This window comes from Ochotona curzoniae, unplaced genomic scaffold (assembly GCF_017591425.1).
Source record: "Ochotona curzoniae isolate NIBS_2020 unplaced genomic scaffold, NIBS_Ocur_1.0 scaffold_3890, whole genome shotgun sequence".
NCBI classification, from domain to species: Eukaryota; Metazoa; Chordata; class Mammalia; order Lagomorpha; family Ochotonidae; genus Ochotona; species Ochotona curzoniae.
This window is the reverse complement of record NW_024467115.1, coordinates 11,799,009-11,815,366: the sequence shown is the minus strand read 5'-3', so window position 1 is coordinate 11,815,366 and position 16,358 is coordinate 11,799,009. Positions and strand designations below refer to the sequence as shown.

Here is a 16,358-nt window from a genome sequence, read left to right as displayed (position 1 = left end):
CTACACAGTCTGGCTAAGAGTTCTACATTAAATATACAAATTGGAATGACCTCCTCCCACACATCTGTCTTTTCACTCTCTTCAGAGTGTCCACAAGTTCTTGATTATAATGATGTTTAAACTAGGACTATTTCCATTGGTGGCTAATGCTCCACATATCTGCTAAGGCAATCCCTGCTGACCCAGATGTGAAGAGCACCTTCCAATCTCCAACCTTTCATGCTCATATGATACGCCTGGGTTTTCGGAGTGCATATGAAGTAAGACTGCACATCCCTGGTTTTTTTTTGTAAGGGTTTCTAAGCCATTTTCCTCCCCACTTGGCTGCAGTGCTTGTTTCCACTTGGAAACAGGACTATTTTGTCCCCTGGCTTGCTTTCATGTCTATCCCTTCCTCAGTATCCTGACATCTGCACCTTAGGTCTTCTTTAAGATGCTTTTGGTCTTTCCCACTCCTTTATGTTTCCCCAAAAATTACAGAACCTGTCTATTAAACAAACAAAAACCAAGATACACTAATTAAAATTTCCACAGACTGTAGAGAAATTGAGAAATGACACCTTTTCATTATCAAGTCTTCCAGTACATGGACAAATATCTGTCTATTCAAGTCTCCTTTAATATTTTTCATTGATGTTATTTTTAAGACACCTTGTACATCTTTTATGAAATCTTTTATATGCATATTATATTTTCAGTGCTATTACAAATAGTACAGCTTGTAAGCATTTGCTTTCCCTTGCTCTGCTGCTGTTCTGTCATCACTTTTTTCCCACTCAGCTAAGTCTGAATTGCTCTGAATGCTAGGTCACTTTGCTGGACCAAAAATCCGCCCAAGGATCCTGCTCCTCATCTTTGAGCACATAAACAGAAAGTCTAGTGTCTTCTCCACATGAAAACATTTCAAATCTGCAAATATTTCCCAAAACCCCAACATGATCTCTCTTTCCAAATTTAATTTACTCAAGACCAAGATTTCAGTCCCTCCTCTTACTTTACCAAGGGTTAATTGTGAGCAAACAGATAAAGCAGGACCGGTAAGGTTTTCTTCTTTAAAAACTGTCCAGAGATCTAGGTATTTTTGCCTAGCAAAATATGGCAGCACTTAACAGACATTCCCTTAAACCTGATGTTTCCAAGAATTATCTGAAATATAATATCTGTGCATATTTTACAAAATTAAAATGGTACAATTTCCAGTTTCACACTAGAAACAAGTTTGTTCTATACCTTATATTCTTTTGCCTCCTGATAAGTCTTTTTCAAATCCATATTCCATCCTCTTTCTGATTAAATAACTATCTGATAAATATTTAGAACTCTTCATCACCGCATTTCCATTCTATTTCTTGGATATGCATTGCTACTTAGCAATTAAGATGAGTCACAGGGTGCCAACATCCTACATCTGAGTACCATTCCAATCCAAGGAACTAGGCTCCTAATCCTGTATTTGCTGACTAATCCTGGTGGCAGTAGAAGACAGCTCAAGTGCTTGGGTTCCTGCTATGCACAGGGGACAGCAGAGTGCCAGGCTTTTGACTTCAGCCTGGTCCAGCCCTTGTTGAAGACACTTGGAGAGTGAATCAGTGGGTAGAAAACTCTAACTGCCTTTCAAATAAAGAATTAAGCCTTTAAAAAAATGGAAATCTTTACTGACTTGGAAAGTTACTTAATACTTAAAAAAATATCTTACTAAAATATATGACCAAAATATCATCAGTTTCTGGGTTTCTTTAATATTAATGAACATGGCAGACAACAGTAGTATTAAGTTATAACTGTGGATCTGCAGATAGTTTTGCTACTAACTGGATTCTTAGCCAAAAACAGAAAGGAAGCATATTTGCCTTGTGCTGATGCTTTGAGGACGGACAGTAAAGGCTTGCCTCTATTACATGGCATGGAAGATGTCCATCAGAAACTATATATTCAGTACCTAACACTGTATCAGAAACTAGGGGAGGCGCTATAAATGCAACAGAGGCAAGCAGATTCTTAAAAAAATAAATTAATTAAATAAACAATACAGTTATTCAAAACAAGTACAAATATGCCCAAGACACACGCTGGTTCTGTTTAATAACAGAGGTATTAAAAGTCTTGTCTTGGCTCAGGACAGAAGTGAGGTAGAGATGATTAATGCTTATAAGATCTTTCTGATAAAGATCATCCCGACAGAAACATCCACAGTGTTTCACAACATCAAGGCAATAAATGCTCAGCAGACACCATCAGAAGCAGACATGAAGTTTCGTGACAGAAGGAGCTCTGTCTGCTGCTGCTGTGCAGGGTCGACTCTGCTTCGCACTGGGCTGTTCGCACAAAATGCAATGGGGCCCGTGCGCAGGTCAGCCGAGGAAGACAGTCCTGGAGCAAAGGAGGCAGCACACGCGGCTCCTGCCGTGCTCCAACTGGACTCCCTCCACCTCCCTCGTCTCCTAGCTGAAATGATACTAAGTGGTAAGGGAAAGGCTGTCAGTGACCGCTTTGTTCTGATTCTTTTCTGGCCCTTTATGCAAATGACAAATTGAAAATCAGAATCTCTAAACGCCTTGTCTGGTTTTAGGTCAAAGCCATCTCATGAGGGAATTATCCCTAAGGTGCAGAAATGCAAGTCAGGGATGTCACACTGCAAGGCGCATCACACACAGCAGGCGCAGTATTAGGACATGACTCTAATACAAAGTGAGGGCTCTGCTGGAGGGCATGTTTCAAGGTCTAACAAGCCTGGCTTCACAGCCACAGACTACACTGTCACGGACTAACTTTATCACAGCTAAACCAAATTAACAATACTACTGTGTAGTTACATGGTGCCTTTAAAATGCTTATGCCATCATTCCACGTAGTGTGAGCACTCAGCAAATCAAAGAAACTATCCTTGTCGTGAAGGAAAAATGAAAATGAGCCAACAATCTTTCTGGGCCAATATCCCTTGAGTCTAAAAAAGCATGTTCGTAATGTGAAAGGGAAAAAAAAAGAAAGCTCAAAAAGTAACATGCACCTGCTAACAATTTTAGAAAACTGACTAGCAACCTGGTGACGAAATACAAAAGGATGAACAATAAATGTTTGTGCAAAATAAGTGCTCGTAGAAGTGAAAACAAGACGATACCCAAGAATACAAGAGGAGGTGGCGGGTGGAGAAAGTGGAAGGGGTAGGAGGGCAAGGGGAGTGGTACATGGCCGATCATATTCACCGGAAGTTCCGAAAGGCCGAACTCAGTAACACGGCAGGAGTCACAAGGAATAGCTCATAATCATACACTCTGCACTGAAGTAAAGTGACATCACTGAAAAAGCATAGATGGAATCCTTCTGCATAGTTTTTTTTTTCTTTGTATATTTTAAAAATATTTTCTCCAAGTCTCCAAAAAGACAAACAAAAAACAGTCCTCATGAACTTCTTCAATACCTAAATTAAGAAATTTAGCTTGGCATCTTAATTTTCCCTATAATGGCTCCCTTTACAGCTAGGAACTTCATCTCAGACCCGGAAGGCCAGCCCCTCGCTGTGTGGAAGGCGTGCTCTTGTTACTGAAGACTGATTCGTCAACAGACACTACACCAGCTCCTGCTAGAAAGCAGCCCGGAACTGAACACAGCGAACTTATTTTAAACCTTACACTTGAAAGAGGGATTTTGGTTGTTTTTAATTTACTGAAATATTTGTGTGTGTTCACCGCGTGCATATGCATACTAGACAGAGACAGGAAGAGAAGCAATGCCCAGGGAGAGTGAAAGTTCTCTTCCACGCACTCTAAGCGGGGTGCTACTGCTGCCTCAACAGCAGTCTCAATCTCTAGGCCCAAGACCCTTCCCCATGAAGACAATCGGAACTTTCCTGAATTTAAGGAAAGAGTCGCCAGGGACTCTTGGATACAAAGCTCCATGAAGCACTGGGAGACTTCAAACTCCTCCATTATGGGGAAAAGAGAAGTTCAAAAAAAAAAAAAAAGTGAAATTAGATGCACCGGTCCTGAGTGACCACCCAAAGGAAACGAAACCATGCACTCAGGATGCAGCTGCACTCTCACACCTTCTGTTGCACTACGAGATAAAACAGCCAACACAGCGACGCAAACGGGGTGTCCTGACAGGCAGCAGATAATGAATATGTGATATAAACAGAGTAAGAGTATTTGACCATAAAAGATGAAATCCTTATATATGCAGCAAAATGAGTGAGATACAAGGTCATCATGTTAACACCAGTATGTCACACATGGAAATCCAACATGCTGCTTCTCATACATGAAGTTAAAGAAGAGTCGATTTGAATTTATACTAGTGACTGCTGGAGGACGGAAAGAGAGTGAGGGAAAGGATAAATGCAAATTGGGTGGCAGGTAACAAAACAGTCGTTAAGAGCGACAAGTTCTAGTGCTCCAGAGAGCAGCAGAGCACCAGAGCACCTCCAGGGACAGAGCACACACTGTACAAGGGGCCGGAAGAGAGAGCTGGTAAGCTCCATACACAAAAAGACAGAGAAATGCAAAAGCTGGTTTTTCATTTTGATATTTTTCTTCTGCATAAATGTGTTGAAATATTTTAATATACCCTATAAAATATATACTTAAAATAAATCAAACAAAAATATTTAATGATAACAAAAGAAGCAGCAGATGAAAAACAGGTTTCCTGCCTATCATGTTAATAAATTCTCCATTAATAAAGTCACACCTTGACCCACCACATAAAAAAGCACATGGTAAATGAAAACGAGCCTGGCACAGTAGCATAGCAGCTAAAGAAAGTCCTGCTTGTGCCGGGATCCCATAGGGGTGCCGGTTCTAATCCCAGTGGCCTCACTTCCCATCCAGCTCCCTGCTTGTGGCTTGAGAAAGCAATCAAGGATGGCCCAAAATACTGGGACCCTGCATCCACATGGGAGACCCAGAAGAGGCTCCGGGCTCCTGGCTCCTGGCCTTGGAGTTCAGCTCCAGCTGTTGCGGTCACTTGGGGAGTGAATCATTGGATGGAAGATCTTCCTTTCTGTCTTTCCTCCTCTCTGTATATCTGACTTTGTAACAAAAATAAACAAAAAAAGAAAACGAAAATGCTATCACATGCTACGGCCCCGAAAGGTTCAGCACCTAGGTTTTACTGTGAATCTGAGCTTCCAATGATCACTTCTCAATGACAAGGCAAGCACTCATTAGTTACTGCAAAAAGCAATTTCTTCAGGAACGGACTTATTCATTAGTAATGATAATCCAATGATGTGAACCCTACTACTACATCCACTTTACACAGGAGGAAGATGAGGCATGGACAGGAAGCATTCTTTGTCCAGAGTCAGCCACAGAGCAAGTATGTGGGGAAGGGCAGACCTGAATGACCGCCATTTCCTTAGCCTGTCCAGCATACCTCTGCTGACAAAGCAACACTGAACCTTAGTCTTAAATCAAATACTTGGAGCCACTGTCTCAATTACCCCTCTCTCTGTAAACCCCACCTTTCAAATAAATCAGGAAATCTTTCTCTTTAACAGGAAGGAAAGGCAAATGACTTTCATCCAATTTAAAATATTTACTCAAGTGATTTTCTTCTCATTTGTGTCATTAGATCAAGGCCAGATTCTACTGGATTAAAAAAACATGTTCCGAAGCAAATAATACCAAACAATACTAAGAAAAACGCATGACAAGGACCAAAGAGGATGTCTTTCCAAATCTGCTAGGCAATACTGCAATGATGTGAGGAACAGCTGGTCAACACTGGCCACAGGTGAATCCCTCTCAGAACCACGGTGTATTCACCCTGATACACAACAAAGCAACCCAATGAAGCTTATCTTCAATAAATAACAGCTACTGTGTGCCAGTTATATATCGATTATTGAATTATGAAAGAATTATCCATCAATGCAATGAGAAGTTATGGCTACCTCTGGCTTCATGTGATGTCCTCATGTCAGTTTCCGTTCTTTCTTCAAAGTCTTCTTTAACATCATCAGCATGCTGGTCTCTGAGAAAAACGGGGGTTTGATAATTGAACAATAGAAGCATTTTACAAAGTGATTCATATCTGCATTTCAACAATTAAATTTAAAATTAGAGAGTTCTAAAATGTGAGAAATGATACACAGTTCTTCAAAGTCATTCATACTAAGATCACCTATAAATGTGCCTTTTCATTGACGATTTTCATCGACTGTGCAGATAGGAGATTTTTAAAGCTAAGAATATTAAAATGAAATATTCTGGAAAATGTAGCTATTTGAAAAATTCAAACACAATTGCGGACACATAGTCAAGAAGGATTTTCAGCACACTTTTTGGTAAGACTTCAAATTAAAGGAAGAAAATCAGACTTCAGTGTTGTGGCTTAGCAAGTTAAGCCACTACCTGAAATGCTGGATTCCATAATAGCTCGCGTTGGCACTCTGCCTGCTCCATTTCAATCTAGCTCACTGATATTGCGTTCCGAAAGCAGAAGAACATGGCCCAAGTTCTTGGTTCCCTGCCACCTACATGGAAGATTGGGAAGGAGTCCCGTTCTCCTGTCCTGGCAGATGCAGACATTTGGAGAATGAACCAAAGGACAGATCTCTTTCCTCTCTCACTCTCTCTCCTGTAACACCTTTCAAATAAACAAAGTAAATCTCAAACCAAAAAAAAAAAAAAAAAAGGTGGTGGTGGGGAGGATGGGATGGCAGCAAAGCCAATGGCACCTGGCACTTCTTGATCACTGCTTTGACAACACGCTGCTCTGTACTGGGCTCTGAGCCTGAGGCTGGCCAGGCGAATGCACCTCGATCAGAGACACTCCTGGCATTGATCCGGTCAACCGAACCACTCAACTGACCTCACCTCTTCTGATCAGCAACAACCTGACGCTCACCTACACGTGCCAGGATGCTCCGAAAGGGAATGGTTCTATTAAAAATGTAACCGAGTCTTTACTCCTTAAGCGAGGGGCAAAATGGCTCTTGAGAGAGAAAGAGAAAGAAAAGAAAAAGAAGAAGAAGAACCACCACACATGTACAGAACTACTTACACTTTTCTTAAAAGTTAAGTTTCAAGGAGTTGAAAACTGTCAACCAAATATATTTTATTCTTAGAGTTCAAAATAAATCCACTATATGACTTTCTAGGAAATGGTATCTAATTGGCACACTTTATTTTTAGCTTGTTTTATGAGATTTCATTGTTCCATGTGTTACTTATTTCAGTTACCTAAAAATCAAGACCATATTTTTCTCTTTTACAAAAACAGGGCAAACACATTTGAAACAAAATATCCCCAAGAAGCAAAAAGCTCTATAGTTCTAATTACAAAGGCTTTACTTTGTACTCCACTTGAAATTATAATAATGCGACATAACGATGGCATTTCATTTACATGTGAGCTGCTGGCTTTGTTCATATTAACAACAACCTGTCACAATTCTTTAAGATCTGCTCTTCTGAAAATGGGGAAGAACCAATGGCATTATTCTGGGAAAAGCAAGTTAAATAGCTACAGAGGCTCGCTCTTCCACACAAAGTGGTAAGATGGAGCTGTGATAATAACAAATAGTACAATATTCTCAATAATTATCAAAAGGACATGAGTTGAACTGTTAAAAGTGTTGTCTTTTCTGTAAAAATTATGCTACAGTTAATACTTTGCATTTCCATGTTAAAGTAAGACTTCCAGGCACAAATTAATTTATATGTACTTCCACATTTGTTTTACATTATTTTGGAAATAATACCCTGTGAGAAACAGTGAAGTAATTCTCAGAGTCAATAAAAGAAAGAAAGAAAAGAAGGAAGAAAGGAAGAAAGAAAGAAATTAATTCCCAATCAGTGAGTTTCTTAGAAATTCTGATAGTGACTGTTTTTTTTTTAAAAAAGAGGCAACAGTTACCTTTGTCATTTTAACAAACATATCATCCCTTTAAATGTTTAGTTAAAATAAAAATGTAATATCTAAGCATGAGAAGTATTTCTTTGAGCTATTATATCTAACTATAATACCAATGCTTATATGCAATACCAATACTTATTTCCTAAAATTTAAGAAACTAGTCCACTTTTATGAAGAAGCAGAGAGAAAACAGAAACAAAATCTTTGATCGTAAAATCTCTAGTTCCTGCTCTGCCGTCATTCATGTCCAAGAGAAGCCAAACAGAAGCATGTGCTTTTGTGTTTGTGGTGCTGTGTTACAGAGGCACGATCCGTTTTCACCTTTCCAATTCGAACTCACCACATTTCATTAAGGTGGGCTCATTTAAACCTGGGCATTTATAAACATAGATACTTACCTTTACCAAACACAATTAAATGAAGACTCTACAAGAAATGTTTATTGCATATTTCATTTCAGATTGCTAAACTAATTCTGTGACTGCAAATTGCTTCAAATTAGCGATGACTCAGGCGTTTGTGATCCCTGTACCCTCTGCTTTCACTGGAGGGCAGGGGAAAGCCGTCCCTCCGTGCCATCTGCACCAACAGACATCATTACCTGGAGGGGTGCCCAGCACAGCAGCCCCAAGTACAGCGGGATCCAGCACAGAGCCATGTGAGGTGCTTAAGCACGCTATGGAAAGTTAGCACTGAGCTTTTTAGTGTATCTCACCAGAAAGACACAGAGAGGCTAAGCCAATATTCACATGCAACTACAGGACCAGGCCACAGGGATGCCTAAGTCGCTAACTAGATGCTAACTCCTTGGTTTTTATACTTGAATTTTTCCATGATGAACTACTTCTCTTTGTTATATGAAGTTAAAGAAAAATGTCTTTTTTGTGTTATGATTGAATTTCCTGAGTAAGGTCCTAAATGATACTCTGAATCCATATTCTAATCTGTTATATATTTTACTGAAAATAACAATTGTTTACTCAATTGGGCATTCATTATTTTATCTATAGGGTTAGAAATTCCATTATAATTCTAGCTGAAAAAAATGAATGCATTTTTTGAAAAACTCAATTTTGCAAGCAAAAGCGTTTTCTAGCTGTAGTTTTCCAATTACAGATTATATCAGAACACCAAAATTTTGGATTATAGTATAATACACTGCCAAACACACTGACAGATATGCTTCCTGACACACTCATTTTTAAAGACAACTGGAAATACTTTCTTCTATATTTAATCTTACAGTATTGCTCAACATAAAATGTCCTGTCTTGCTCTCCTTGACCATCTTTCGTTATCAACAATTTCAGTCATGAAGGAAGAGGCTCATACTATCTAGGTGTGGGTGTTTAATTCTTACACGAAGGAGCTGCCAAGCAATGGTCTTTGGAAATGAACTGGCCTGACTGGAAGTTCAGTCTTGCTACAGAACTGTTTTTACAAGCTTCTAGTATGGTACCTAACATCCTTCATATCCAAGTCCCACCTTCTGTAAAAATGAAGCTAATCGATTCTTTACCTATTAGGGTACTGAAAGGTTGTCTGAAGTCACGTATACAAAGTGCATCCAACAGAGCCAGGCACGTAGCAGGTGCCTGACACACAGCAGCTCCTACTTACAAATCCGTGATACTTTAGGATAAAATTATCGGTGGATGTGTGTTTTCCTGAAGTAAGCTGTCTTCTTGAACTATTAACACGGTTTTTATAGTAACAGCTCAGAGAACAGCCAGACTGCCAGGATATACTGCCGCTACTGCATAGTGTAACCTACAGCGATTCTACCCTTATAGAATGCAGATATAAACAGTATCCACACCATATAAGGCACTATGACGATGGGATGAGCTAACATACCTAAAAGCAGCTACGAAAGTGTCTAGAATATATCAATTTCTCCTGTGACTTTCGCATTTGTAAGAACCCATTGATTTTTAACATTTATTTAGCTTCAACTGAAATATATTCACAGTGAAATCTTAATAATCTTTTGGCTTTTAATCAAGATATGGACCCACTCAAATGGAAAGCTATTATTTTTGAATCAGCAGATTCCTTTTGCCTGTAATTAACTACATGTCACATTTTACACGTCTGGCTATCATATGCTAATTAGGCTTTGCAGTAATATCAGTAGAACATAAGAAGAGCAAATCCGTGATAGTAAGCTAGCACTTCAATACATATAGCTGTAATTTTTCCCCTCTGGTTATATTTCAGATGAAAACAATCCCTGACCAATCATGTTTCAACCAATTTCAGCCTACTAAAAACAATACCGGAAGCACATGAAACAGTTAAATTATTCTGTCCCAATCTGACTATGTTGTCATCTCAGCCACTTTTCTAAAACCCCACAGCCAGAAGGGGAAGCCACAGTGCAAGAAATGCAGGTAGAGCCACACTCCATGTGAGGCAGGAAGCTCAGATTCGGCCATCGTCAGTTCACACTCAGGAGGAACAGATTAGGTCCAAACAGCCCATTCCATAGTATGCCTTGTTTTCAATTCTGTCTCTCAAATAGCTGATGCTAATCTCACAGGACATCTGTCGGAAAGAAAAAGGACCAGTCTGCCCAGTAACAAGCAGGGACACAGCCACTACCAGGAAGAGTGGTAAAAAATAGAGTTCTTCTTGTTTGAATGTGAAAAAGATGTCTCCTTGCAAGTCTTCAGCGTTCTTTTTTTAAAAAATATTTATGGGTTTAGCTGACTCATAAGTTAAAGATCAAAGACTAAGAATCTCAACAGTTAGCCTACAGAGGGACATTAAGAAGGGCACCTGAAGGGCCCGGCGTGGTGGCGCAGTGGTTAAGGTTCCTCGCTTTGCACGCCCGGGATCCCATATGGGCGCCGGTTCTAATCCCGGCAGCCCCGCTTCCCATCAGCCCGGGAAAGCAGTCGAGGATGGCCCAAAGCTTTGGGACCCTGCACCCACATGGGAGACCCGGAAGAGGACGGCCCAAAGCTTTGGGACCCTGCACCCACATGGGAGACCCGGAAGAGGCTCCTGGCATAGCATCGGCTGTTGCGCTCACTTGCGGAGTGATCGGACGGAAGATCTTCCTCTCTGTCTCTCCTCTTTGTATATCCGCCTTTCCGATAAAAATAAAAAATAAATCTTAAAAAAAAAAAAAACGAAGGGCACTTGAAGAGCCTCCGCAAAGCATCCCAAAAACGGGGGACAGTGCTAAACAGCTTCAGGACAAGGTCACCGTCTTCAAATGGGATAAAATCAGCAGCATTCAAACTTATGAATATGGTTAACATGAGAATAAAGGGTTTTAAAAATCATATTCCTTTTGAGATGTCATGGCAGCAGCAGTATTATTTAATCATGTTTTTGCCAACACGGCCCAGAGGAGGTAAACAGGGCTTAATACTTCAGACATTCTGATTAACAAACCTATTAAGTTTCAATTTAGCACAAGGAGCATATGTTAATGAAGGCATCTGAGGGAATACTTGCTTATCAAGATACCATGGAAAAATTCTGCAGAAAAATTCATTGAATAATTATTAAGTCAATTCTCCTGTGAACTGAAAAGGCCTCATCAATAAGGTGACAGTGCGGAAATAGAGATTAATCAGAACAAGAATGAGACAGTTATTTTTGGTGCTGATTCTGTTGCAGGAAGAACTGATGTCACTGCTTGCCTCCTCAACATACAAGAGTCTCCTGAGTCAGCTGTTAGGGATATTGAAGCAGATAAAATAACATCCTCTTAGGTATGACACTTGCAACTTTGTAAGCATATAACAATAACACAGTCACCTACCCTATCCTTTGAACGGCAGCTTTGATGCCACAGTGGTTGATGTTAGAACTGTGTTTGAACTGAACTGAGCTTCTCTTTGGTAAACATAAATAACTATACAAAGCTGAATCAAATTGTTAAGGTCTGGAATATTTATTTCTTTAAGGCTTTTCATCAATCTGTCATTCACTTGAAAATCAATGCTACAGGGAAAGACAGAGGGAGACTTCCATCCTCTGCCTCACTCCCCAGATGGCTACAGCGGCCAGGGCTGGATCAGGCCAAAATCAGGAGCCAGAAGTTTCATCTGGATCTCCCACCTGGATGAGTTCAAACATCTTGGCCATCTTTTGCTGTATTTCTCGGGCCATTATCAGGAAGCTAGATCAGAAAGGGAGCAGCTGGGATATGAACTATTGTGTATATACATACATATATATTCGTGAGTGTGTGTGTGTGTGTGTGTGTGTGTGTGTGTGTGTGTGTAAAATGCAGGTGTTGGAAGAGGCCACTTTGCCTAACCTACTATACCACACCAGGCCTGGAATACTGAAAAATTCTTACAACTCCTAATTCATGCCTGGCAGTCTATCAACAAAAAGGAAGAACCAGCTCTGCCAAAGACTTGCCACCCCAAATGACCCTTGGCTTCAACACCAAGCTTTCAGGCCACCAAACCTGGGTGGCAAGGCCAAAGTCATCAAGACTACCAATGAACTTGTGTAATATTTAAGGACTTTTGGCTCTCCATCAATTTTATTCTACTTGATGTGATGTGACAGATGTACAAAGTAAACACATACATGGATGTTTACTGTTTCATATTTTATCTTAATTAGTTTTCCCATCTGTTTAGTAGGGTACAGACTGGCCTTTCTGGAATCACCGACAAAACTGGATTTGTGTGAAAAATAGAAATCAGATTGATGATAGCAATTCCTGCAAATGCTCTATGTAATTCTCAGAGTGGAAACACGGGTCTTACTACTTGAGAAGTTATTTTAATGGCCTATAAAAGAATTTTTTCACTAGCTTAATTAATAATTGGGCATTTGCCTTATCAAGTATAATGAACAACTAGCAGGCATTTGCAAAAATGCTTTATTGTGTCTCTGAGGTTATGTCTAGCAGGGAACTCAACAACATTAAGTGGATTTTAATAGAAACAGTTCCTAATTTAGGATGCAATTACAAGCAGCTGTCAACGAGAGTTGATGAGAAAATGACAATGTGTGATGGATGCCCAACATTTCCCATTTGGTAACACATTGTGAATTACTGCTCCAGAGAAGGGGACTTTTATATCCAGTACTGATACTCAAGTCCAGCTTTAAAGATCACTTCGGGTGCTCACTAAAATGGAAACAGTATATAATTAAAAAAATGTGAAAGCCTGGGCTGGTATTGTGGCATGGTAGGTTGAGTAGTCACACACAATGTCAACATCACATGTAGGTAACAGTCCTGACTGGGTCACTTCCCACCACTGAGCAAAGACTTCGGCTGAAACCCTAGAACAAAGGTAGCCCATTTTGAGCCCATTCATTTAACAAAAGGCCTACAAAGAAAGTGGGAAAAAATGGACAGAAGTAACAGCAAGTCAGAATTCACCATCATATAAGTAATATCATTAAAATATTGACATGAAATATGCGCAGTTACTACAGAAAACGTAAAATGTCTGAGATTGTGTCCTTAATAACACACACACACACGAACATACTTCCATCAGAGTAAGACTCATTGGAATGGCTAGTCCCACTATTAGAAATATCCTTTTCTGACACATAGCTAGAGCTAAAAAGCAACTCAAGAAATCATCGAAAGCAGTCACCTCTGTCTGCTGTGAGAAGTCTCTGGCCCTAGGCACTGGACCCACTTAACCAAAAAGTTGACAGTGGGCAACTGCCAGCCCTCAAGAGTTCACTGGTACTTTGGAGTGACATCCCGGCTTTTCAAATGCTAAACTGGGCCCAGCACAGTAGCCTAGCAACTAACGTCCTTGACTTGCACATGCCAGGATCCCATGTAGGTACAGGTTCATATCTGGGCTGCCTCCCTTTCAGCTCCCCGCTTGTGGCCTGGGAAAGCAGTCAAGACAACCCAAAGCCTCAGGACACTGCACCTGTGTGGGAGACCGGGAAGAAGCTCCTGGCTCCTGGCCTTGGAGCTCAGCAACAGCTTTTCGGCTACTTGGGGAGTGAACCAGAAGATGGAAGATCTTTCTGTTTTTCCTTATCTCTGTAAATCTCACTTCCCAAGGAAAAAAAGAAAAAAAAATGCTAAATTGTGGGTATTTGTTTATAACTCCTTATCTGCAATTATAATGATCCAAATGGAAAACTTTCACTTATAAGTTATGTTTCTTCAAATGACCCTCATTTCAGGGATTTGATATATGAGTTTGTTGCATACTTCATAATCTAAATATTATATAAAAAGAAAACCATCACTGTTAGCAACTGAGGAAATTACAGTTCTCCCATAATTCATAGAACATAACTGCTTTTCTATAAGGATAATGCTAACTAAATGCTGTTACTCCAAAAACATCACTGTGGCTTCAAAATCACATATAACCGATTCAAAGGTCTATCTGATTCATCCATAATAATTAAACTTATAACCTATTAAGATAAAAAAAAAAAGTGATGCTGCCTCAGGCTTCAAAATACATTCTAAAAGAAACTTAGGAAACCTAAGCACCCAGGAGCATCTTTTATAGATTTGCTCTTCCTTAAAATCACATTCTCAGAAAAAAGGGCACACAACACTGCCTTAAAGGTCCATCAAACAAACCTGGATCTTTATCCATGTGCTGCAGTAAAGCAATTCAAACTAAATGATCAAGCTTAGTCAGTACAACTAACATATTTATAATCAATGAAAATAGTGCATATAAAAATACCTGGTCTATTAAGAACCCACAAGGAAATATTGCTATTAAAACATAAAATATCTAAAACAGGACCCCCCCCCCACTTCAATTAGAGTGCTTCTAAATAACACTAACAGTATCACTTGAGTTACCTGATTTCAGGAGATGAAGAGCTTTCATTTGTGTCTGTCCTTTTATTTCTTGGAAATGATGGACTAGCTGGAGGCATCTCACCACTTAAACGGTCTGGGAAAATACGGTCTTTATTCAAATTGATTTCTGAATAGGGACAGTTGGCAGCACTAATAGATCAAGAGAAAGAGAACAGAACAGTTCCGTTACATCATACCTCTTTCAGTTCAATGACAAGCTACAGAACATGATAAACAAGTATATATGTGTATATAATGATTAACCATATAACACGACACATTCTATCCCTCAAACAGAGATTATTCTAATAGAAAAAGAGGCCAGTGCACTAAGTTTTAAGAAGACATCTAGGGAAGCTGGCATGACAGCTCAACTGGCTAGCTGTTGTGTTCTAACGTGCAACAATCCTGCAAAAAACCAGACTGAAAGAAATGCGCTGAAAGACTGAGAAATACAAGATTTAAGATAAATAACAGGACCAGTGGACTCGATGCACTGTAAAGTGAACGGATAAATGACTATTAAAACCCAGACACGGGTTTTAATAGGTTTCTTCCAATACATTATTACATAGGTCTGAGGGTCTTGTAAAAACAGGAACGGATCAGAGACGCAGTAACATAATTAACAGTCTTGTTTCTTTATCCTAATGAATTGGGGCAGTTGGCTTGCAGATAGCCGACTTTCTCCTTATCCTCAGATTAGCACTTGAAAACTACAAAGGTTCACCTGACAGCTTGGCCAAAACTCAGGTCTTCGCATGTTTCACAGGCAGCTGGCCAGCTCAGAGCTTGGCGGTTCCTACGCATGCAATGAGGCTGGAGTGCCTAAGCTTGAGAAGACAGGAGCAGTCATATACCTGCTCCCTGCTTGCCCTGGTCTATCTAATTCCTAGGCCCTAGCATACTGAACTACAAAGGACTCCTCACAGCTAGCTGCTGCACTTCCCATTCAGCTTCATCTTTGTGGCTTGAGAAATCAATTAAGGATGGCCCAAATCCTTAGGACCCTGTACTTGTATGGGACACCTGGAAGAGGCTCCTAATTTTGGATCAGCTCAGCTGCAGCCATTGTGGTCATTTGGGAGTGAATCAGTGAAAGGAAGATCTCTCTGTCTGTGTCTCCTTATCTCTGTAAATCTGCATTTCCAATAATTTTTTTTTTTCACAAAAAGAGAGAGAGAAGCAATCTCCAGAACTGAGCAGTAGGCACTGAAGTATTTCCTCCAACACGCCAACGCAAGGCCTTGGCTGCCTCAGGAGGGTTGATGAGAGAACTGGGAGAGAGACTGGCTAATGTGGTAGGTCTGCTTCCCACAGGCATATTCCAAGTGCTACTGCCATGTCCTCCCCAAGGAAGGGGGACTCCCAGGGAACACCCGTCTCCAAGTGCACACCTGCACCTGATGTCCTGGAAAATACACACATCGATCTGAAGCAGGCAAAGGAAATCAACACTCCCGATGGCGCATTCAGTGTTAGTGTGGTCGCTGCTGTGCCGAGGCCGACGCGTTCCTGTCACCAGCTCATGATCCTTGTATCTCAGGATCCTCGCATCCAGCAGCTTCCCATCTAAGGGTCTACCCTGTTCCCCCCTTTTCGGCATACATTAAATTTGCAAATGGCTTGAACCTTAAATAAATCACATTTTTGTCTTTTATGTTCTTTTCCTCAGGTTTTAGAGTGGGCACGATCTGACCCGTGGACCATA

The 16,358-nt window shown here is 40.3% G+C and overlaps 1 protein-coding gene across 3 annotated transcripts in view; it reads right to left on the bottom strand.

Moving 5' to 3' along the window:
- L3MBTL3 (L3MBTL histone methyl-lysine binding protein 3) overlaps window positions 1–16,358 on the bottom strand; it is a 96,914-nt gene that overhangs the window by 6,477 nt on the left and 74,079 nt on the right. For all 3 annotated transcript variants that reach the window (XM_040965378.1, XM_040965379.1, XM_040965380.1), the window contains 2 exons: window positions 14,648–14,797; window positions 5,894–5,973 (listed from right to left, as the gene is read on the bottom strand). In XM_040965378.1, the coding sequence (XP_040821312.1) occupies window positions 5,894–5,973; window positions 14,648–14,797 (230 nt within the window). The remainder of the gene's footprint in view (window positions 1–5,893; window positions 5,974–14,647; window positions 14,798–16,358) is intronic.